Source organism: Glandiceps talaboti, chromosome 12 (genome assembly GCF_964340395.1).
Source record: "Glandiceps talaboti chromosome 12, keGlaTala1.1, whole genome shotgun sequence".
NCBI classification, from domain to species: Eukaryota; Metazoa; Hemichordata; class Enteropneusta; family Spengelidae; genus Glandiceps; species Glandiceps talaboti.
This window is the reverse complement of record NC_135560.1, coordinates 8,525,388-8,550,097: the sequence shown is the minus strand read 5'-3', so window position 1 is coordinate 8,550,097 and position 24,710 is coordinate 8,525,388. Positions and strand designations below refer to the sequence as shown.

At 36.4% G+C, this 24,710-nt stretch overlaps 3 protein-coding genes across 3 annotated transcripts in view; 2 read left to right on the top strand and 1 right to left on the bottom strand.

The window, feature by feature from the left end:
* LOC144443477 (carbonyl reductase [NADPH] 1-like) overlaps positions 1-7,523 on the top strand; it is a 9,411-nt gene extending 1,888 nt beyond the window's left edge. Inside the window, exons 2-6 of the mRNA XM_078132963.1 lie at positions 2,257-2,517; positions 2,865-2,977; positions 4,297-4,425; positions 5,034-5,175; positions 7,359-7,523. Coding sequence (XP_077989089.1) covers positions 2,257-2,517; positions 2,865-2,977; positions 4,297-4,425; positions 5,034-5,175; positions 7,359-7,523 — 810 coding nt within the window. The remainder of the gene's footprint in view (positions 1-2,256; positions 2,518-2,864; positions 2,978-4,296; positions 4,426-5,033; positions 5,176-7,358) is intronic.
* Positions 7,524-12,562: 5,039 nt separating this feature from the next.
* LOC144443696 (carbonyl reductase [NADPH] 1-like) lies at positions 12,563-15,709 on the top strand. Its single transcript, XM_078133236.1, has 3 exons — positions 12,563-12,583; positions 14,829-15,097; positions 15,583-15,709. Exons 1-3 carry the CDS (start codon positions 12,563-12,565, stop codon positions 15,707-15,709), a joined length of 417 nt encoding a protein of 138 aa, XP_077989362.1.
* Positions 15,710-18,642: 2,933 nt separating this feature from the next.
* Positions 18,643-24,540, bottom strand: LOC144443227 (carbonyl reductase [NADPH] 1-like). Its single transcript, XM_078132642.1, has 6 exons — positions 24,520-24,540; positions 22,807-23,067; positions 22,065-22,177; positions 20,981-21,109; positions 20,226-20,367; positions 18,643-18,807 (listed from the first exon to the last, which is right to left on the bottom strand). The coding sequence occupies exons 1-6, from the start codon at positions 24,538-24,540 to the stop codon at positions 18,643-18,645; spliced, it is 831 nt and encodes a 276-aa protein (XP_077988768.1).
* Between the last annotated feature and the right edge of the window lie 170 nt (positions 24,541-24,710).

Sequence of the window (24,710 nt, the reverse complement as noted above, 5' to 3'; positions counted from 1 at the left end):
ATGGGAAACTCATTTAAAACTTTCATTTACGTTAGCTTTTCGAAGTTTGGAAATATTACCTCAAAGGCTATGAATAACCTAAACATTGCCTTAAAATAAGCAAATAACTGCATATCTGCCAGGGGGAAACCCCAAGGACACCCTCACCCTCAGAGGTCACTCATGCATTCAACCAACAATCAGATGCACCAACAACCTTTTTACTGTCATAATGGTATTAAACTTTTCTTAAATATTTTCACCCTATTCTAATTTAAGATGAAATTGTCTTTTAAAGATGTGAAATGTTTGCCAAGATAGTTTAGAATTGCCTTAAACTCCAAATCTCCCCTACCAATGATACTACCATTAGATGTGCTGACCTTTAGTACAATGTCATGTATGTGATGATGTTATTTAACTTTTTAAGAACATATTTCAACCCTATGTAAGTTATAAAGAATAGTTTCTGATACTTGATGGTGCTGCCTTGTAAAGCATGGATTAAGTTATTGCTTGAAAGGGTCTGAATAGCCTAAAATGGCTGTAAGAGTAAAAATAAACCAGGGCTTTTAGAGGGAGACCCCTTGCACTTCCCATATGAGGTGGACATATCCCAGTCTCAAGCTCGTAACCTCTTGCTGTCAAGATGCTACCAAAGTATATTTCAAAAGTATTTCAACCCTATTAGTTACTTTTTACATGTAGGTGCTGTCTCGTAAAGCTTGGAAATTATTGTCTGAAAGGGTCTGAATAGTTTCAAAATGGACTTTTCAGAATAAAAAAAGTTCCAGGGCTTCTAGGGGGAGACCCCCTGGGTCCCCCTCATGAGGTGTACACATCCCAGTCTGAAAGCGTTTCACCCTACCTCTTACTGTCAAGATGCTATCAAACTATATTTCAAAAATGTTTAAACCCTTATGTAGTTGCTTAATTTTTACATGTTGGTGCTGTCTTGTAAATCTTGGAAATTATTTTCTGAAAATGTCTGACTGGTCACAAAATAGACTTTTCAGAGTTAAAAATCTCCTGGGCTTCTAGGGGAGACCCCGAGGACCCCCATTAGAGATGTACATATCCCCTTCGCAAGCTTTCCCCATATCTTTCACTTTCAAGATGCCATTAAACTCCCTTTGGAATATATATACCCTGTGTAGTCAATAATCATAATTACGAAAGTGTTAACCCGGGATCTTATAAAGTAGATGCAAGACATTCAAGCAGTCTACACTGAGTCACGATAAAACAATGTGTCGTGTAAATATTATATGGGGGGGGGGGGGTGTTTTTTGTTTTACAGATGCGGGGGGGGGGGGGGTAGTGGGTTTTTGCTGGCCCGATTTAGGAATCCATTGCCCCCCTCCCCTCCCTAAAGATGACCGAAAACAACCCGTGGAAACAACCTTGTACAAAATATGTGGTCAAACCTCTACACAATGCTTTAAAAATCAAGATTCAAAAGTCTATATAAGTCGAAAAAGGGGGGTCAAAACCATGGTACGTACATACCCTTTCTACATACCCTTTCTATTGGCGTACTTGCAGAGACTTGGCTATGCATGACAGAACAAACTGGCATTCCAAAGCCTTTTCTGGCAGACAACTTTGTAAGATAGCCATAGCATATCTCTGTACTACTGTAGTTCAATTCTCATTCGCTTGAATCTTAGCTGTAACGAACAAATTAGCTACATTTGTATTTCATAAATAGTATTAATGACATGTATGTTGACCTTCAAATATGCCATCTCATTTTGTTTACGGATTGTTTGTGCTGTAGAGATTTACATGACATGATGAATTGGTGAATTTCTCCTGGCAGGGGTGTAACTTATATTGATATTGTCACTAATACATCAAATGTCTCTGTGAGACTGCAGGATCCCTTTATCGTTAATTTAAAATTATGGTGACCCCCACGCCAGATTTCATTTAAATTGTGATTACAAGTTTCTGAGAGAGTATAATATTTGACTCTTAATCTGTGCACAATATTTAACAAGACAGTACCAACATATATGGGTAACTATGGTAACGATTGGATGACAAAATGTAGATACAACATGTTCTATGTGGTGGCCCCAATGTACGTGTCATCATAAAAGACACATAAGGGCTTTAACATAGTTCTGTGTCCCCAGAAGTGTCACTGTGATGGACTAGCAAGGGTCATGGCTAGTGTTTGTATTTACCAAATGTTATCATGACTGACCAGCATGGGTCATGGCTAGTTGAATCAGTTGTCATATTTGCTAATGATTTTTGCATATTCTACAGGTAACAGGCAGTAACAAAGGGATTGGATTTGCTATCGTGAAGGCACTTTGTAAACAGTTTGATGGTGATGTCTACTTAACTGCCAGGGATGAGGCGAGAGGGCACAAAGCTGTCAAAGATTTAGAAGGAGAAGGCCTACATCCCAAGTTTCACCAGCTAGATATAACATCTCTAGAAAGTATACGCAGATTAAAGAAACACTTGGAAGAAAAACATGGAGGGCTAGATGTCTTGGTGAACAATGCAGCCATTGCATACAATGTAAGGAAGTATACATAGAACATTAGAGGGTTAATTATCTTAATAGGGCTGATAAAAATTGGAAAAATCATTTGAAATCAGTATTCATGAAATAAACTTTGAAACAAACAAAGCAATTAGAACACAAATCTATTTTCATCATACACCAGACATTAATTGACCTTCCCTTGTGTAAAGATGTATTTTACAACCCCCCCCCCCATTCTACTGTCCTCCCAACATTTCCATAGGAAGTAAGGAATCTCTATACACTCTGTCTTATATTAAGGATAACCACAGTGGCACAGTGATTTAATGAAGTAATCATTTCCATAACAACTACATCAATTTCTCTGTTTTCCATATAGGTGGCTAGCACAGTACCATTTCCAGAACAAGCTGAAAACTCAGTTGGATGTAATTTCTTTGGAGTTCTTAACACTTGTAAGGAGCTATTTCCACTTCTAAGACCACATAGTCGGTATGTTGGTGTCAGAATATGATATTGATTTTGAATATAATTCTTATAATTATCTACAAAGCCAGTTTTACTTCAGTTAATTCTTTGGGTTTTTTTCATGGTGGAAATTATTAATGTTATTGATTAAAGTTGTAGTCTTAAACACAGGCACAGTGTTTGGGACAATTGCACAATGTCGCACGTCGTTCGTTTAGGACAAAACCCCCTCCCCCTAAATGAATGTTCACAAGTGCGACAGTGACACATTTATATATGATGTAAACCATAATGAAAATTATAATAGTAATGACAGTACAATACTACTGGAAACCCAACACTGTATATCACTAGAAGTAAGTTTTAGAAGTAAGTTTTAATCAACTTATCAAAATCTCAGTCGTAAGTATAGAACCTGTTATCATCGAAGGTGTGAAAGTTTTTGAATTTGGTTAGAAATGTGAAAATAATGTTCAGCAATTGCATTCATGCCAGACCCCCTAAATGAATGAAATTTGCTTATTGACCTTGTGTGACATTGTGCTGTCGTCCCTTACTTTATATTTGTGTGATGTGTGATGTCTTTGGTAAATACATTTTCTTTGTGTTATTGAGAGACGACATTCATTGGAACCCTCAGCTGATGCTTTATTTTAATATCTGGTGTCATTTCATTTTATACTCATGCTAATGTGAGTTTGTAAGTTTAATTAGCATATTAGTTTATAATATTTCATAATGTTATAGCTATAATAAACAATGATATGCTGAGGAAACTCAAAATCATAAGTAATGACAAGAAGAGATGACAAAAGATGTACAAATAAGGTACAAGCTGAGAGGCCACTGAAACATCTGTATTAAACATTTTCTTGTTGTGTTTTTTTAAGGAAAAAAGGCATGTTGCACAGTCAGTGTAGGTAAAAATAATTGTTTGGTTCCAGTCACTTGACCCCTACCTAGTTTTTCACAGCTGACCCTAAATTTCTTTATGTATTCAAGAAAAAAAAATTGTGAAAACTGTGAAGTCTCGTGAGTAATAGTGAGTGCGGAAACTGACATCAACTTAAAAAGACAATATAAAACTGTTCTTCCGATCTGTAATGACTGTACATTGGATGGGAAGAAACCAATAACACAGAGACCATATGGAAAACAATGGAAAACATACCTGAACTAAACACTCACACATGGAAAAAAAATGAAATAAACAAAAGTAATCTACCTACCTCACATATTCTAAAATTGAGTGTAACTGGAACCAGACAATTTTTTTAGGCCGTTAATAGTTACACTAAAACAAGGTATCACAACATCTGTTTTTACTTTCATTTTCTTCTCAGAGTTGTCCACGTAGCCAGTTTACTTGGTCCTATGGTCATTAAAAAACTGGGCCAAGAATTCCGTAATTCTTTTGTATCACCAGACCTAACAGAATCTGAATTAATATCATTGATGGAGAAGTTTGTAAGGTTTGTATACTTTCTGGCTTTGTATATACTGAAAAAACAAATGAACATTTGTAATTGTAATCGTGAAAAGCAATCTAAAAAGTATGGTGGCCCACAAGTTTTTGTGTTGAATATTTTATGTCATTTGACTTGAGAGTCACCGTAAAAAATATATTAGATAGAATATCATAAAACAGCTGTTCTGTGTTTCTTTATCAGTTGAAGTTGCGATCTTAAATTAAATATGACTTTTTGTTTAACATAATAGTTATCCTCAGTAACAAAGTAATCTTTGTTAACTTAATCACAAGTAGAATGTTGGTTTTTTTTCTAGGACAACACAATCCATCTTTATAGTGACCTGTCACAACTTTACCATGGGAAACATCAAATTTACTATCACAACTTTACAACTATTCTCGTATCACTGATTTAAGTTGGATGATGGATTTTGGAAATAATTTGATGATCAAATTTCAAAATTTCTCACTAAACCAACAATGTAGCAAGACATATTGAATATGAAAATTGTCTGTACCTGTGTAAGTAAAAAGGTACATATGATGCATAAAAAGTGTGAATGCCAAAGACTTACTCTTACTGTTTCTGTTATTTTCATATTGCTACAGTGACACTAAGGCTGGGAATCACCAAGAGAAAGGGTGGGTAAACTCGGCATATGGCACGTCTAAGGCTGGCGTCTTAGCTTTAATGTCCATACAAGTAAAGGAATTAAAAGCTGATCCAAGGGAAGATATATTGATTAATTCAGTGAGTATGGATTTCCTCAGGCTTTATACTGTGACCTTAACAGTTCTGAAGTTAAGTGATATATAACTGATCTTATAGGAAAGATCCAAGCTATTTTGTGGATTTAACAGGACACTCTTGGGGTAACTGTCATTTTTGCCTCAGACAAAATAACAGATGGTAAAAATTGTCCTGTTAAATCCATCAAATGAGCAAGAACCTGTACTATAACAAAATTCTACTTTGAATTTGACAATAGTTTACATTTCCCCCGAGAATGTCACTGTTATTATCTGCAGCTTTGTTACGTAACACATGTTATTATGTTAATGAACAAATTCAGTATAGAAACCCAATTTTGCACATCTGTTAACTTGCCAGGACACATACTGTAACATCATTATAGTCCATATTAGAACACTTATATACATTACTGTACAACAGGTGTGCAATTGAACAAAGTCTTAAGCATATGACAGCACATGTGTCTACAGTTAACATTTGAACAGTTAACAGATTGTGGACAGTGCCAATGAAATGGTTATTAACAACATAGAAGACAGTTTCATTCATGATTAACACGTTTTCGGACAGTTTCATCGTGTAAAAAGTGTCGTGTTTATGGAAAAGTGTCCCATTAAATGGGGATTGAGAGCATGGTTCAAACAATGGGGATGCAATTGAAAGAAGTATAACTATTGGTATACTCCTCTTGTCCCAGTTGTCTGAACCTTGACTTGTGATTTTAGTCCCCGCCGGACGAAGTCCGGGACGGGGACTTATGGATTGGGTTCCGTCTGTTCGTGTGTCCGTCTGTCCGTCCGTCCGCAGCCGTTTCTTGGAGATGCCTGGGCCGATTTTTTTCAAACCTGGTACAAGGGCAACATACAATGGCATACATATGCACGTCAATTTGTTTCATAATACGATCCAATATGGCCGCTTGGCAGCCATTTTGTTTGCAAATTTTCCCTGTCTAAAGCCATAACTCAGACATGCTTGAACAGATCTCATTCAAAGTTGGTATTAGGACAGTGTTCTATGACATACATGTGCATATTCATTGTTGTCATGATACGATCCAATATGGCCGCCTAGCAGCCATTTTGTTTGTGAATTTTCTATGTCCAAAGCCATAACTCAGACATGCTTGAACAGATCTCATTCAAAGTTGGTATGAGGACAGTGTTTTATGACATACATGTGCATATCCATTTTCATCGTGATACAATCCAATATGGCTGCCTGGCAGCCATTTTGTTTGCGAATTTTCCATGTCCAAAGCCATAACTCAGACATGCTTGAACAGATCTCATTCAAAGTTGGTATTAGGACAGTGTTCTATGACATACATGTGCATATCCATTTGTTGTCATGATACAATCCAATATGGCCGCCTAGTAGCCATTTTGTTTGTGAATTTGCCATGTCCAAAGCCATAACTCAGACATGCTTGAACAGATCTCATTCAAAGTTGGTATTAGGACAGTGTTCTATGACATACATGTGCATATCCATTTTCATCGTGATACGATCCAATATGGCTGCCTGGCAGCCATTTTGTTTGTGATTTTTCCATGTCCAAAGCCATAACTCAGACATGCTTGAACAGATCTCATTCAAAGTTGGTATTAGGACAGTGTTCTATGACATACATGTGCATATTCATTTTCGTCGTGATACGATCCCCCATACCCGACCCATCCTTTATTGTTGTTCCACATCCAACAAACAGACACAACATATCTAAGTCTGATTGATTTAGGTTCACAAGTGTTGTTGCGTGATCAGAGTAGTGATAATTCCTTAAAACCCAATCATAGCGGGGACTATGTCATTCTCAATGACTTGTTATTAACACTATTAACAGGACACTGTGCTGTCAATTCCAATGAAAATATCAGAGTCAACACAATGAATGTGTCAACAAACTTTTAATCATCAATGAAACTATCTACAATCTTGTTAACCACCACAACGACACTGTCCACAATCTTGTTAACCATCATATTGAAACTGTTCGCAATCTTGTTAACCATCAAAATGACACTGTTAACTTGCATGCTGCCATGTATATTATAAGCCTTTGTTGTTGGTTGTAACTGTCCTCCAGTAAATATGCATATGTATGTATTATTTAATGATAACTCGTACTAGAAGTTGTACCCACCTCCTTCAATTATCAAATTATTTGTCCCTTCCAGTGTTGTCCTGGATTTGTTAAGACTGACATGAGCAATAACAAAGGTGAAAAATCACCCGAAGAAGGAGCAGAGACACCGGTAGAACTGGCATTACTAGCACCCAACATTGGACAACCAAACGGAGAATTTTTGTCAGAAAAGAAAGTAACACCTTGGAGAGAGTAAATAACAATAAATCATAATGACGTGTTGTGTTTTGTAATTATTATTGATATTATGTCTCAGATGCAATATGTAATGCTATTAACTGGGGCATTTTAAAGGATGAATAACACTATGGTGTAAAAATATGTCTGCAATTTGTGATAATGGCTGAAAATTGTTGAAGAAAAAGTTACCTTGAACAAACACTTGTGAACATTACTCTGTGTGTATTCTTGTTGGAGTTATTGAATTGTCTAAATGTAACATCTTTAGAGATATGTAACACTTAAAGTAAAGTAAATTAAAGGTGAAAATGCAGCTGAATTATCATTATACGAATGACTCTCTGCTGTATGCAGGTGTGTATATACAAATGTGTGTGTGTGTCTGTCTGTCTGTCTGTCTGTGTCACCATTTTCTCCCAAATGGCTGGCTCAATTCAAACAAAATTTTGAAGATGTATTCCATGGGGTAATGGTAAGAACTTAATAGTTTTGGTAAACATTCCATGGACACTAATGAGCAATTTGTGTAATTAGTGGTTTTCGGTAGGATATATGTCAAGAATGCAAGCTTCAAATTCAAGAGGCCTTGATTTCGGTTGGTTATATGGAGCCATAACCCACTCTTTCTTAAGGGTGTGCCCTATATTACGCTCAACACTCAATTCGCATGCAAGAAATTACACAACATTTTGAAAAATCCATTTGAGTCAATCACGCCTAGTATAAGTAAGATAGACAACTCGTTCAGTAGGGTTATGTACAAAAACTCGGGTCTACGCCCCCTCGTTTATTGACACATAACCCTCCTGAACGACTTGACTATCTATTACTTAGTACACTGCTCAACATTGCAACAGAGTAACAACATTTACTTTCCTCATTTGCATTGTTGTGATAATATGTTATTTTTTAAGAAATAAATGCACGAGTTTTGGCAGCAAACTCGCTCTTAGGGAGCCTTTAGTATTTACAGGAGGGGGCAGAGGAACTCACACATGGTCTGTTAAGAAAAACATGACCCTCCCCCCATTCTCCATTCGTTTAAAGTGACCCTCCCCTTTGTCCCATTTTGTAAAACATGACCCTCCCCATGACATTTACATATATTGAAAGTTAATCAACATTCCCATTATTACCTTCCGTAAGGAAGGTTATAATATACCGATGAAGTCTGTGTGTCTGAGCGTGTGTGTGTGTGTGTATCACCATTTCTGAAAAAACGGCTGCATCAATTCAAAAGAAATTTCATAGACACGTTCCGTAGGGTAATGGCAAGAACTGATTAGGTTGTGGTAATAATTCGATGAATATTAATGACCAATTTGAGTAATTAATAGATCGAATGAGTATAAAGTTGGCATCAGATTCAGATTCAGGTAGCATTATCTTATGAACGTTATATTGAGCGTCCGATGGCCTCAGATCCGAATCTGAATCTGACGCCAACTTTATACGCCAACTTTATACTTTATCTACTGAGAAAGACTCTGTTTTCAGGGGTTTCGTGGCAACCCTATTTTGTGTTTCCCTTGGATCTGCACTCTGCATTGGCTGCACAAACACAAGAAAAAAGAAGACCGAGGCAGGGTATTCAAGTGATTCAACTCACCAGAAAACATTTTTTTTCTTGGCCTTAAAATAGGTTTACAATGAGCACAGAGTTCACAAACAGGTGAAATATTTATCATCGTTTCAATTTCGTCAACTATGGACTTGTCATTTTCAAATTTCACATACTGATGCGCAGATGAATAAAGAGAAATCGTGTCTTTTTAGATTTTCGATTATAATTTTAGGAAGTATTATATTGACCTCAAACCGTCTCCTTTTTACCGTGTTCTTTTCCGATTTCTCTCGATAACAAACTACCGCTGTTGCAAGGCTTGTACATAATCATTTATCTAGCTCTGTATATCAGGATATAAATACACTCTCACATATTTATCAAGTGTAATAATCTATAATTTATACCCAAATGTGTGTGGTCAAAATATGGAAAATAGACCAAGCCTCGCCTAGCCTACAAAGAAAATTTCGCGACAATGTATCAATAATAGTGACCTATACATTGATCTCTATATAATTCAATGTAATTAGTGTACAGTGAGGGCGCGCCACTCAACAAAATCTTGAGAATGTGTAAACTCGTGGTGGGACAGAAGGAAGTTCAACACACACATGCCATATCCCGGGTATGTAGGGGATCACGAAAGCCGAGTGAAGTCGAGGATAGCAAGCTTTCCTGTGCTGAGAATAGGAGGAGTGGCGGGCATCTGAACAATTTTTTTGACAACTAACTTTCATTGGGACTTGACGAATCACAGATATAGAGCTAAATTTCTTGCATAAATCCTTACGGAAGGCATTCAGTTTAAATCTGGTATGTTATACATACAAATTAAATGATTTTGACTCTGTATTAGAAAGCAATATTTGTACATATACTACCATTGCAGGAGTTATATAGAAACGCCTGTGATCAGAACAAAAAAAGTCTACTTCTCACTATCAAACTGACAAACATTGATACAAAAACAACACCGGGCCCCTCTGATGTAGGTTCATGCACATACATGTACTTGTCTGTGGTTCACGCGACTCTTTTATCAGTTTGCCTGTGTCTGTGAAAGTTTGTCATGTTGTAACATAACATTCGAGTGTAAGCTTATATAATGCAACGTAATAGTTTGTTTGGTCCTAAAAATATACTTTCAGTGTATAAATTATATGTTGAGTTTTGGGCCAAAATCGCCAACACGCATGACAATAATGAAGTTGGATACTCTCTGTACTCTCCATGCATAATTATCGTATTTAAATGAAATACATATTTCTTTATTGAAATGCAGCAATGGCTTGCAACAGTTACCTTACACAAAAAAACTAAATATTATGTGGTATCATTCCCACAAAAAATAATATGACCCATTTCAGTCAGGGAAATTGACGAGCAACTGTTTCCGATACGCAATAAAACGCTCTTTCTGGTTGATAACAATTACAAACATCTTCCTGTTGGATTGCACACACAGTCAATGTCTGTCTAATATACTCCGGATGTTGACTTTTCATTACCATGTCTGTCTAATATACTCCGGGTATGGACTTTTCATTACCCGGATGGTATTTCTCATATTCTCAGCTCCCTGGATTTTGAAGCGGGAAGTTTGCGGACACCTGATTGGCTGATCGCCCGATTAATCACTGTTGCTTGACAAGTAACGCCCACGCCGGTGTACAAATCTGGTTAAATCATTGTTATTGTTAATTCCAATTTTTTAAATAGCGTTTTACCTTTATTGAGACAATATTTCTGCACTACTTTGTTGAGTTTTTATCTTTTTCAGCCATAGGCCCATACTTGTAATATTTCTTTTTCGTGCAGTACCTTTCGATTTATTTCAAAAGTGTAGCCTATGAGCACTGTCGTGGATATATGGCAGCGATATAAATGTTTTATTATTATTTTATTATTATTATAAGAAGGCCTAATCGGTGGCGTAATCGGGGTGTGTCATGCATACATTGACAGTGATTTGTCAAATTTCTTCTCCACTGTATATTAGTCCATAACTTAACATTTTTTATGTGTAATTAACGTGCAAAGCTGACAATGGAAAGGCGGGTTGCTGTGGTAAGTTGTAAGTCTTTTTGGGATGTCATTGACTTTTACATTTGGTCACAGAGACTGAGCTAAACTTGAATCACTTGGAAATACACGTAATACATTACACATGCCGTGACTGAAATGATTGTAATCCATATTAGTCCAGTCAATCTAGCGGAAATTTAGGCCGAACCTTGACATAATTGCAACAGAAATAATTTTTAGTACATCCTGCTCAGAATTTTATGCTGAATAACATATCAAAAGTCTAGAAAAAATGTATGGTGGAACATGGTCAAAAATGACGTTTCTTAATTAGCATAATTAGTGAAAAAATAATATTCATGAAGTATAATTTGTTCAAAAATCAATGCAACTAACATGTCTATGGGTGGGTCTGAAGGTCATGAATTACTTTTGGGTCATATATTGATTGCACACACATTCCTATTGAATTTAAACAGACTTGATATGTGTCTACTGCTCTACAAACCATAAGTGGATCTGAGAACATAGAAAATTACTTGAATAATGGAAACAGACATAACATGAAATAACATAATAGAGAGGATAGATAAACAATATGTGCTATGGGTACAGGATATTAATGCTGATATATGTATTAGTGAGAGGCCTGGCGCTCATGAAGTTGCTAGATGATAGAGAACTAGGACAGTGAGGTGAGAACGGGTATCGGTACACTATCATGACTATTTCCTGATTGACATTTCGAATTGTTGATTTTCCAGAGAGAACGGAGTGGAGATTCAAAATGTCAGATTAGGGTAGGATAGCGGAATAGTGTAGCGACAGCCATTCTCAAGTCTAGGCAGAGCTCTGACTCTAGGCCCCTGCTCTTGGCTCAGACCAGGATAGAGTCCCGTGATAAAGTGCACAACGATTGCGAATAATTTGCAGATCCATTGCAATATTTACGTGTGAATGTATGAAAATCGGAAATACACTGATAATATGATAGAAGTGGGATAGCTGATCCTACAGGTGTTCCATAGTGTTTGCATTAATTTTGTGTATCTCAGTCTGTCACCTTACCTTATGTTATCCTTACGTCTTTTTTCTGACCGCTGGCTAAACAGCCTCTATGGTCAGCTCATTGTCATTTTCTGTAATACTGTTCTCTGTAGTCCAGTTGCAATTATTGTACACTAGTTCTTGATTTTTCCAGTCTTTATCAAGGCAGTTTTTGAAGGAGTTAACTGTTGGTGCATTGATGACTAATACTGATAGGTTATTCCAAGTGGTGATGACATGTTATGAAAAAGAGTGCTTCCTCCTGCATGTTGTTGAAACAGCTGCTTCACTATGGCCTCTTAGTCCGGTTTATGACATACAGTCTGATTTCAATTTTAAAAATGATGAGATTTCTGGATCATATTTGTCAGTAAGAATTTTGTATACTTCTATCATATCTCCCCGTGTTCTCCTATATGCCAGCGTTGGTAATTTTAGTTGCTTCAATCTCTCTAGATAAGTCAAATCTTTAAGACCTGGTAATTTCTTTGTTGCCCTGCGCTGCACATTCTCTATACTTTCAATATGTTTCTGTTTATGAGGACTCCAAACTGGGCATACATAGTCTAAATGACTTCTAACTAGTGACTTATACAATGGTAAAAACATCTCTGTATCCAGAAACATGTACGCACGTCGTATAAGTGCAAATATGCTATTAGCTTTGTTCACCTTCTCATTGATATGTTTGTCAAATTCAAGTTGTGAGTCGATGGTTACCCCTGTGTCTTTTTCCTCATTAGTTTGTGAGAGTTCTCTTCTTTGACCGTGCACTTCTATGGTATATGCAAAGCTATCTTTCTTGTTACTACCTAGGGTCATAGATTTACATTTGTCGGGATGGAAGCGGAGGAGCCATGTATTTGACCAGTCCATGGGGTTATCTAAGTCTTGTAGTAATACTTGGTTATCATTCTCATTGTTAATACTTCTAAAGATCTTAGTGTCGTCAGCAAAGAGAAAAACCTCTGAATCCACGGTATCAGGCAAATCATTGATGTATGTCACAAATAGTACTGGGCCTAGCACACTACGTTGTGGGATACCACTGGTTACTGAAAGCCAGTCTGATTTTTCTCCATTAACCACAACTTGTTGATTTCCCCCAGATAAAAAGGCTTTTATCCAGCCAAGCATTAGATTGTTTACATTATATGTTGACAGTTTACCAATTAATCGTCTATGTGGCAGAGTGTCAAAAGCCATCATGAAATCCATGAATACTGTATTGACAACACATCCATCACCTATTGCATGTGTCCAGTGTTCAATCACGTTCATAAGCTGAATTTTTGTGGATCTACCTTTAATAAAACCGTACTGCCTACTGCTGAAGAAGTTATTGGATTTCATGTATTCCATGATATGATCGCAGTGATAATTTGTTCCATATATTTACATATTATACTTGTTAAACTGATTGGTCTGTAGTTACTTGCCAACTTCCTGTTACCCTTCTTGTAGATTGCCAAGATTCTGCCTCGCTTCCAAACAGTTGGTAGTTCTATGTCAAGTAATGAAGTATTGAAAACTTTAGATAATGGCACAGAAATACTCTGCCAATTCTTTTAGGAAGTTTGGATGTATACCATCTGGACCTGAGGACTTCTCTGGAAAGAGTTTTAAATACCATATCTGCTGTAATATTTAGGTCTTTCATATGATGGAGCAGAGGTTTCGTTGGTAAGTGTGGGACATCACCTGGTGGTTCCTGGGTAAACACACTTGCGAAATATTTGTATTTGTATTTGTATTTGTATTTGTATTTGTATTTGTATTTGTATTTGTATTTGTATTTGTATAAGGAATATAATAAAGTGAGGAATAGTCCAAAGAGAAACAATGTCAGGTCAAAGGGCACATAAATCCTATGTCACCTGTATATATACCCACATTGTTCTGACCAGCAGTATCAGCGAAAATACAGTACACTGCATACATTGTCCATGTCCTTCAAAATACCTCTACTTGTAGAGACTTGGCCTTTTCTGGCAGACAACTTTGTCAAGCCAGACAGCCATATCAAGTCTCTGTACTACTGTAGTTCAATTCTCATTAGCTTGAATTTTAGCTGTAACTTGAACAAATTAGCTATTTCATAAATAGTATTAATGACATATATGTTGACCTTCAAATATGCCACCTCATTGTTTACGGATTGTTTGTGCTGTAGAGATTTACATGACACACGGATTGGTGAATTTCTCCTGGCAGGGGTGTAACTTATATTGATATTGTCACTAATACAACAAATGTCTCTGTGAGACTTCAGGATCCCTTTATCGTTAATTTAAAATTATGGTGACCCCCTTCACCTAATTCCATTTAAATTGTGATTACAAGTTTCTGAGAGAGTATAATATTTGACTCTAAATCTTTACACAACAGTTAACAAGACAGTACCAACATATATGGGTAACCATGGTAAGGATTGGATGACAAAATGTATATACAATATGTTCTACGGTGGCCGCAATGTGTCATCATAAAAGACACTGTAAAGGACTATAATGTGATTCTATTACCCAGAAGTGTCACTGTGATGGACTATATTAAGCGTCACAGCTAGACAAATCAGTGCTAGCGTTTGTATTTACCAAATGTCATCATGACTGACTAGCATGGGTCATGGCTAGTTGAATCAGTAGTCATATTTGCTAACGATTTTTGCATATACTACAGGTAACAGGCAGTAACAAAGGGATCGGATTTGCTATCGTGAAGGCACTTTGTAAACAGTTTGATGGTGATGTCTACTTAACTGCCAGGGATGAGGCGCGAGGGCACAAAGCTGTCAAAGATTTAGAAGGAGAAGGCCTACATCCCAAGTTCCACCAGCTAGATATAACATCTCTAGAAAGTATACGCAGATTAAAGAAACACTTGGAAGAAAAACATGGAGGGCTAGATGTCTTGGTGAACAATGCAGCCATTGCATACGATGTAAGGAAGTATACATACAGCATTAAGGGGAGAAAGATTTGCTATTAAACATCATGTTAATTGTCTTAATTGGGCTGTTAAAAATTGGAAAAATCATTTGAAATCAATATTTGTGAATAAACTTTGAGGTAAACAAAGCAATTCTAAGAAAACATCTTCCTGAGCGCAGTTGAACAATAACGTAGGCTCGTTCCATTGGCTAACTCGCTGAGTCCCTAACAATGCATTGGTTTGTTAACAATGCATGTTTGCAACTCTTGCATATCAAATAATTGTGTGCCTCCCTACTACGTAACTGGGTTCCCTTGTGCATAGATGTATTTTACACCCCTCACCCCAATCCTACTGTCCTCCCAACATTTCCATAGGAAGTAAGGAATCTCTGTACATTCTGTCTTATATTAAGGATAACCGCAGTGGCACAGTAATTTAATGAAGTAATCATTTCCATAACAACTACATCAATTTCTCTATTTTCCATATATGTGGCGAGCACAGTACCATTTCCAGAACAAGCTGAAAACTCAATTGAATGTAATTTCTTTGGAGTTCTTAACACTTGCAAGGAGCTGTTTCCACTTCTCAGACCACATAGTCGGTATGTTGGTGTCAGAACATGATATTGATTTTGAATATAATTCTTAAGGAGTTATCTACATTGTCGTTAAAGCCAGTTTTCCTCCAGTTAATTTTTTTTTCATGGTGAAATTATCTAATTTATTGATTAATGTAGTTTAAAACCTAGGCGCAATGTTAGGGATGATCTCACAATGTCACACGTCGTTCGTGTAGGACAAAACCCCCTCACCCTAAATGAACTTTCACAAGTGCAACAGTAACATGTTTATATATGATGTAAGCCATGATGAAAATTGTAATGGTAATGATATTACAATACTACTGGAAACCCAACACGGTATATCACATTAAATGTAAATTGCTTATCACCTTATGTCGGACGTTGTTCGTGTAGGACAAAACCCCCTCCCCCTAAATGAATGTTCACAAGTGCGACAGTGACACGTTTATATATGATGTACCAAAATTACATGACAGTACAAAACTACTGGAAACCCAGCACTGTATATCACTAGAAGTAAGTTTTAATCAACTTATCAATATCTCAGTAGTAAATATAGAACCTAGGACCTGTTATCATCGAAGGTGTGAACGTTTTCGAATTTGGTTAGAAATGTGAAAATAAAGTCCAGCAATTGCATTCATACCAGATCCCCTAAATGAATGAAATTTGCTTATTGACCTTGTGTGACATTGTGCTGTCGTCCCTTACTTTATATTTGTGTGATGTGTGATGTCTTTGGTAAATAAATTTTCTTTGTGTTATTGAGAGACGACATTCATTGGAACCCTCAGCTGATGCTTTATTTTAATATCTGGTGTCATTTCATTTTATACTCATGCTAATGTGAGTTTGTAAGTTTAAGTAACATATTAGTTTATAATATTTCATAATGTTATGGCTATAATAAACAATGATATGCTGAGGAAACTCAAAATCATGAGTAATGACAAGAAGAGATGACAAAAGATGTACAAATAAGGTACAAGCTGAGAGGCCACTGAAACATCTGTATTAAACATTTTCTTGTTTTTTTTAGGAAAAAAGGCATGTCAATGTTGGTAAAAAAATAATTGTTTGGTTTCGGTCAACTGACCCCACCTAGTTTTGTGAAAATTGTGAAGTCTCGTGAAAAATAGTGACATCAGTTTAAAAAGACAATATAAAACTGTTCTTCCAATATGTAATGACTGTACATCGGATGGGAAGAAACCAATAACACAGAGACCATAAGGAAACAATAGAAAAAAGACCTGAACTGTACACTCACACATGAAAAACCAGATTTAAATCAATCAACCAATCAATCGATTGATTGATCAATCAACCAATCAACAATTACATGCTCACTGCTCCCTTTAGGTTATCCACTTGCCTATCCATCCCTTTGTCACTCACTCAATCACCCACTCACTCTCTCACTCACTCATGTCATAGCAACTGCCAAATGGTAGTTGCTATAGCGTGAGTGAGTGAGTGAGTGAGTGAGTACACGCATTGTGACGGATGTCATGTTTGTGGGAATATTTGTGTACAGTTTCAGTGTATCATGTATTTGTCTATCTGTTTGTCTGCCTGTCTTTCCTTCAGCCTACATTCTTTCTGCCTGGTTTCTTCCTTTGTGTGTGTGTGTGTGTGTGTGTGTGTGTGTGTGTGTGTGTGTGTGTGTGTGTGTGTGTGTGTGTGTGTGTGTGTGTGTGTGTTTACCTGCCTGCCTGTCTGTCTGTGTTCTTCTTTCATCTGGCTTTCTATGTTTCTTTCTCTGTACCATTGGGATGAGATGGGCAAATTTTAAATTTGTTCATCCTTTCTTCAGTATGATAGCCACAGTGTACCTAGGTGGTGGTAAAAATGTCGTGCGATTTAAAAAAAAATATAGAAAAATTGTTCCAATGGCATTTCTTGTGATATAAACCATTTGGACATCATCATATGAGTGTGGTCTTGTTGCTAGGCATATATATTTCTTGGACATTTGTCAATTTGCCTGTCTAACCCTGTTATCTTAAACAGGTACACAAACATTTGGTCATTGCAATGGGTGTGATCTTGTTTCGAGGTATATTTGCCTATTTTAGAATGTTTAATCCCGTCCCAATAATATCATTCTTGCAAAATATACTGGGATTTGAATGGTCATGGTTGCCAGGCCATTTGTGTCAATATTGTGTTTGTACAACTTCTACACTTCTAGAAACATATTCATCAAATGCCAGCTCCATTCACCAAGTACTTTTTTTTACATGTTTAAAGACCTAATTTGCATATCGTTGATACGATCCATGTTCTAAGTACTTCTCCATCGACACATCCTCATAAACATCTTCATGGTCATGGTTGCTAGGGCCAGTTGTGTCAATATGTTTTGAAAAATATCTTTAGAATAACACATCCTGAAACATCCTCACCAAATTTCAGCCCCATTCACCATGTAGTTTTTGAGATAAGTTTTTAACCCAAACCCAGACCTAATTTGCATATCACTCATGGAATCATATCATGAACAATTCTTAACATATACATCCCTATGAAAATTCCCCACCAAATTTCAGACCAATCAGCCCAGTAGCTTTGGAATTTAAATTTGTTGACCAAAAATCACATTTTTACCCAAAATGCACATCTCTGATGTGATCATTTTCATTTAAACGGTTTTCCAACACCTAAACAAAGTTCCTACCCAATACCAAACCAATTGAATTGGTCAGGCAGTTCAAATACACACACAGACACACATACTTGTATATAATATACACATACAGCAGAGAGTCATTCATATCATGATAATTCACTTGCATTTACATCTTTAATTTACTTTACTTTAAGTGTTACATATCTCTAAAGATGTTACACATAGACAATTCAATAACTCCAACAAAAATGTGCCACAAAGGTGAGAGTTTGTAGACAATCAATATGCACAGAATAATGTTGACAAGTGTTTATTCTTTTGAGATGATGATTTATTGCTATTTACTCTCTCCAAGGTGTTACTTTCTTTTTTGACAAAAATTCTCCGTTTGGTTGTCCAATGTTGGGTGCTAGTAATGCCAGTTCTACCGGTGTCTCTGCTCCTTCTTCTGGTGATTTGCTTCCTTTGTTATTGCTCATGTCAGTCTTAACGTATCCAGGACAACACTGGAAGGGACAAATGATTTGATAATTGAAGGAGGTGGGTACAACTTCTGGTACGGGTTATCATTAAATAATACATACATACATATGCATATTTACTGGAGGACAGGCACAACTAACAACAAAGGCTTGTAATATACATGGCAGCATGTGTGTTAATGAGTTAACAGTGTCATTTTGATGGTTAACAAGATTGCAGACAGTTTCATTATGATGGTTAACCAGATTGCGAATGGTTTGATTGCGATGGTCAACAAGATTGCAGCTGTTTCATTGTGATGGTTAACAAGAATACAGATAGTTTCATTGATGATTAAAAAGTTTGTTGACATTTCCAATGTGTTGATTCTGTTATTTTAAGTGGAATTGAGAACAAAGAAAGTGTCCTGTTGACAAAGACATGGTTGAGATAACAGGGACAAGAAGAGTATGACATTAGTTATCCTCCTTTCCGTTGAATCCCCATTGTTTGAACCTTGCTCTCAATTCCGTTTAAAGGGACACTTTCCATAAACAGAACAATTTTTACACGATGAATCTCTCTGCAAACTCATAATCATGAATGAAACTGTCCTCTATGTTGTTAACCATTTCAATGACACTGTCCACAATCTGTTAACTGTTCCAGTGTTACAAACCGCAGACACATCTGCTGCCATATGCTTAAGACTTTGTTCAATTGCACACCTGTTGTACAGTAATGTATCTACGTGCTCTAATATGGACTATAACGTTGTTACAGTATGAGTCCTTGCCAAGTATATAGATCTGCAAAAGTGGGTTTCTATAGTGAATTTGTTCATTAACACAATAACAAGTAAGTGCTATGTACCAAAACTGTAGATAGTAACAATGAAATTGTCGGGGGGGGGGGACTTAAACCCTTTTGAAATTTAAAGCAAAACTTTGTTATAGTACAGGTCCTTGCTCATTTAGTGGATTTAAACAGGACACTTTTGCTATCTGTTATTTTGTCTGGGTCGAAAATAGAAGACAGGTAGCCCCAAAAGTGTCCTGTTAAATCCACAAAATAGGCTTGGATCTTTACTGTAACTATCTGTTATCTATCACTTAACTTCAGAACTGTTAAGGTTGATTCGAGTACATTATGGCCTGTCATGCAACATTAATGTATTCAAAATGTGTCAACTCATGAATAAATCATATATTCATATACACTGACCAAGAAGTTAATACTTTCAACAACGCTGACAATTTGATAATCAGATCACAGTTGCAGACAAGGAAACTTAATTAAAGCAATTTAATGTAAAATTCAAGCGCTGGTTGGTTGTCTTGACTATGCAAGAACTGGGGTCAACAAAATAGGCTTGGATCTTTACTATAACAACCAGTTATATATCACTGAACTTCAGAACTGTTAAGGTCACAGTTTAAAGCCTGAGGAAATCCATACTCACTGAATTAATCAATATATCTTCTCTTGGATCAGCTTTTAATTCCTTTACTTGTATGGACGTTAAAGCTAAGACTCCAACCTTAGATGTGCCATATGCTGAGTTTACCCACCCTTTCTCTTGGTGATTCCCAGCCTTAGTGTCACTATAGCAACGTGAAAATATCAGAAACAGTTAGAGTTAGTCTATGGCATTCACACTTTTTATGTATCATATGTACCTTTTTACCTACGCAGGTACAGAAATTTTTCATATTCAATATTCCTACTACTTTGTTGGCTATGTGAGAAATTGTGATATTTGATCAACAAATTATCTTTAAAAAAAACTGTCATCCAACTCAAATCATTGATAAGAGAACAGTTGTAAAGTTGTGATAGTAAATTTGATGTTTCCCATGGTAAAGTTGTGACAGGTTACTATAGAGCTGGATTGTGTTGTCCTAGAGAAAAACCCAACATTCTATTCATGATCATGTTAACAGAGACTATGTTGTTACTGAGGATAACTATTATGTTAAACAAAAACGTCATATTTAATTTAAGATTGTAAGCTTGCTATTGATAAAGAAACACAGAACAGCTGTTTTATGATACTCTATAACATATATTTTTTATGATGGCTCTCAAGTGACATGACAAAAAATATTCAACACAAAAACTGTTAGGCCACCATACTTTTTAGATTGCTTTTCACGATTACAATTACAAATATTCATTTGTTTTTTAAGTACATACAAAACCAGAAAGTATACAAACCTCACAAACTTCTCCATCAATGATATTAATTCAGATTCCGTTAGGTCTGGTGATACAAAAGAATTGCGTAATTCTTGGCCCAGTTTCTTAATGACCATAGGACCGACAAAACTTGCTATGTGGACAACTCTGAGAACAAAATGAAAAAAAAAAGATGTTGTGATACCTTGTTTTAGTGTAACTATGTCCTAAAAAAATTGTGTTGTTCCGAATATGCTCAATTTTAGAATAGGCGGGGTAGGTAAATTATTTTTATTTATCTTATTTTATTTTTTTTATGTGTGAGTGTATAGTTCAGGTATCTTTTCCGTTGTTTTCCATATGGCCTCTGTGAATTGGTTTCTTTCCATCAGATGTACAGTCATTACAGATTGGAAGAACAGTTTTATATTGTCATTGTAAGTTGATGTCAGTTTCCGCATCCACTATTTCTTGCGAGACGTCACACATTTTTTGCAATTTAATAAATGTTATCATTTTCTTGAATACGTAAACAAAAGTTTAGGATTGGCTGTGAAAAACTAGGTGGGGTCAGGTAACTAAAACCCTTTTTACCTACAGTGACTGTGTAACATGTATTTTTTCCTAAAAAATGTTTAATACAGATGATTCAATGACCCCCTCAGCTTGCACTTTATTTGTAAATCATTTGTCATCTGTGTGCTTGTCATCACTTATGATTTTGAGTTTCCTCAGCATATCATTGTTTATTATAGCCATAACATTATGAAATATTATAAACTAATATGCTAATTAAACTTACAACTCACATTAGCATGAGTATATAAAAATAAACTGAATATGCAAATATAGGCTTACATAATATATAAACATGTCACTGTTGCACTTGTGAAAGTTCATTTAGGGGGAGGGGTTTTGTCCTACGAATGACGTGCGACACTGTGTGATTGCCCCTAACACTGTGCCTAGGTTTTAGACTACAACTTAAATCAATAAAATCAAATAATTTCACCATGAAAAAAACCCAAAGAATTAACTGAAGTAAAACTGGCTTTAATGACAATGTAGATAACTCCTTAAGAATTATATTCAAAATCAATATCATATTCTGACACCAACATACCGACTATGTGGTCTGAGAAGTGGAAATAGCTCCTTGCAAGTGTTAAGAACTCCAAAGAAATTACATCCAACTGAGTTTTCAGCTTGTTCTGGAAATGGTACTTTGCTAGCCACCTATATGGAAAACAGAGAAATTGATGTAGTTGTTATGGAAATAATTAATTATTAAATCACTGTGCCATTGTGGTTATCCTTAATCTGAGACAGAGCGTACAGAGATTCCTTACTTCCTATGGAAATGTTGGATAGGACAGTAGGATATGTGTGTGTGTGTGTGTGTGTGTGTGTGTGGGGGGGGTTATGAATAAAGTTACTTTTTAATTCACAGACCTTTCTCTAAGTTAAAATGCATGTATACACAAGGGAAGTCAGTTACGAAGTAGGGAGGCATACAATTATTTGATTATTTGATATGCAAGTGTTGCAAACATGCAATTGCCAAACCAATGCATTCTTAGGGATTCAGTGAGTTAGGGATTGCAAGGAGCCTAAGTCATTGTTCAACTGTGCACACAGAGATATTTTCTTAGAATATTAAAGGAAACCTACACAGTGGTCAATACAGGTCAATTAACTTCTGGTGTATGATGAAAATAGATTTGTGTTCTAATTGCTTTGTTTATTTCAAAGTTTGTTTCACAAATACTGATTTCAAATGATTTTTCCAATTTTTATCAGTCCAATTAAGGTAATTAACATGATGTTTAACAGCAAATTCTATCCCCCTATGTATACTTCCTTACATCATATGCAATGGCTGCATTGTTCACCAAGACATCTAGCCCTCCATGTTTTTCTTCCAAGTGTTTCTTTAATCTGCGTATACTTTCTAGAGATGTTATATCTAGCTGGTGGAACTTGGGATGTAGGCCTTCTCCTTCTAAATCTTTGACAGCTTTGTGCCCTCTCGCCTCATCTCTGGCAGTTAAGTAGACATCACCATCAAACTGTTTACAAAGTGCCTTCACGATAGCAAATCCGATCCCTTTGTTACTGCCTGTTACCTGTAGTATATGCAAAAATCGTTAGCAAATATGACTCCTGATTCAACTAGCCATGACCTATGCTGGTCAGTCATGATGGTAAATACAAACGCTAGCACTGATTTGTCTAGCTGTGACGCTTAATATAGTCCATCACAGTGACACTTCTGGGCAATAGAATTACATTATAGCCCTTAGTATATGTTATGATGACACATTGGGGTCACCATATAGAACCTGTTGTATCTACATTTTGTCATCCAATCATTACCATGGTTATCTATATTATGGTGGTACTGTCTTGTTAACTGTTGTGTAAAGATTTAGAGTCAAATATTATACTCTCTCAGAAACTTGTAATCACAATTTAAATGAAATTAGGTGAAGGGGGTCACCATAATATAATTTTAAATTAACGATAAAGGGATCCTGCAGTCTCACAGAGACATTTGTTGCATTAGTGACAAAACCAATATAAGTTACACCCCTGCCAGAAGAAATTCACCAATCTGTGGTGTCATGTAAATCTCTACAGCACGTCTGTAAACAATGAGATGGCATATTTGAAGATCAACATACATGTCATTAATACTATTTATGAAATAGCTAATTTGTTCAAGTTACAGCTAAGATTCAAGCTAATGAGAATTGAACTACAGTAGTACAGAGACTATGGCTGTCTGGCTTGACAAAGTTGTCTGCCAGAAAAGGCTCTGGAAACCCAGTTTGTTCTGTCATGCATAACCAAGTCTCTACAAGTAGAGGTATTTTGAAGGACATGAACAATGTATGCAGTGTACAGTATTTTCGCTGATACTGCTGGTCAGAACAATCTGGGTATATATACCGGTGACATTGGATTTATGTGCCCTTGAACTATTCCCCACTTTATTATATTCCCTATATAAATACAAATACAAATACAAATATAAGTGACAGACTGAGATGCACAAAATTATGCAACACTATGGAACACCTGTAGGATCAGCTAGCTAGCCCACTTCTATCATCGTATCAGTGTATTTCCGATTTTCATAAATTCACACGTAAATATTGCAATGGATCTGCAAATTACTCGCAATTGTTGCGCACTCTATCCCGGGATTGGTCTGAGCCTAGAGCCGGGGCCTAGAGTCAGAGCTCTGCCTAGACTTGAGAACAGCTGTCGCTGCACTATTCCACTATTGTAATCTGACACTTTGAATTTCCACTCCGTTCTCTCAACAATTCGAAATGTCAATCAGGAAATAGTGTAGCGATACCCGTTCTCACCTCATTGTCGTATAGTCTAGCAACTTCACGAGCGCCAGGCCTCTCACTATAAACCATATATGGCCTGTGAGCTAGATTACAATCATTTTCAGTCACGGCAGGAGTAAAGACTGTAATGTATTATTTCCAAGTGGTTCAAGTTTAACTCAGCCTCTTGCAAATTTAGAAGTCTGTGACATCCATAAAAGACTTGCAACTTACCACCGCAACCCGCCTTTCCATTGTGAGCTGTGCACGTAAATTACTCGTAAAAGAGGGTAAATTTATAAATTGAGCAGTTATACAGCGGTGCTGTATTTGAGAGTGGAGAAGAAATTTGACAAGTCATTGCCAATATTTGCATGTGAACAGACTCCGATACGCCATCGATTAGGCCTTCCTATAAAAGGGAG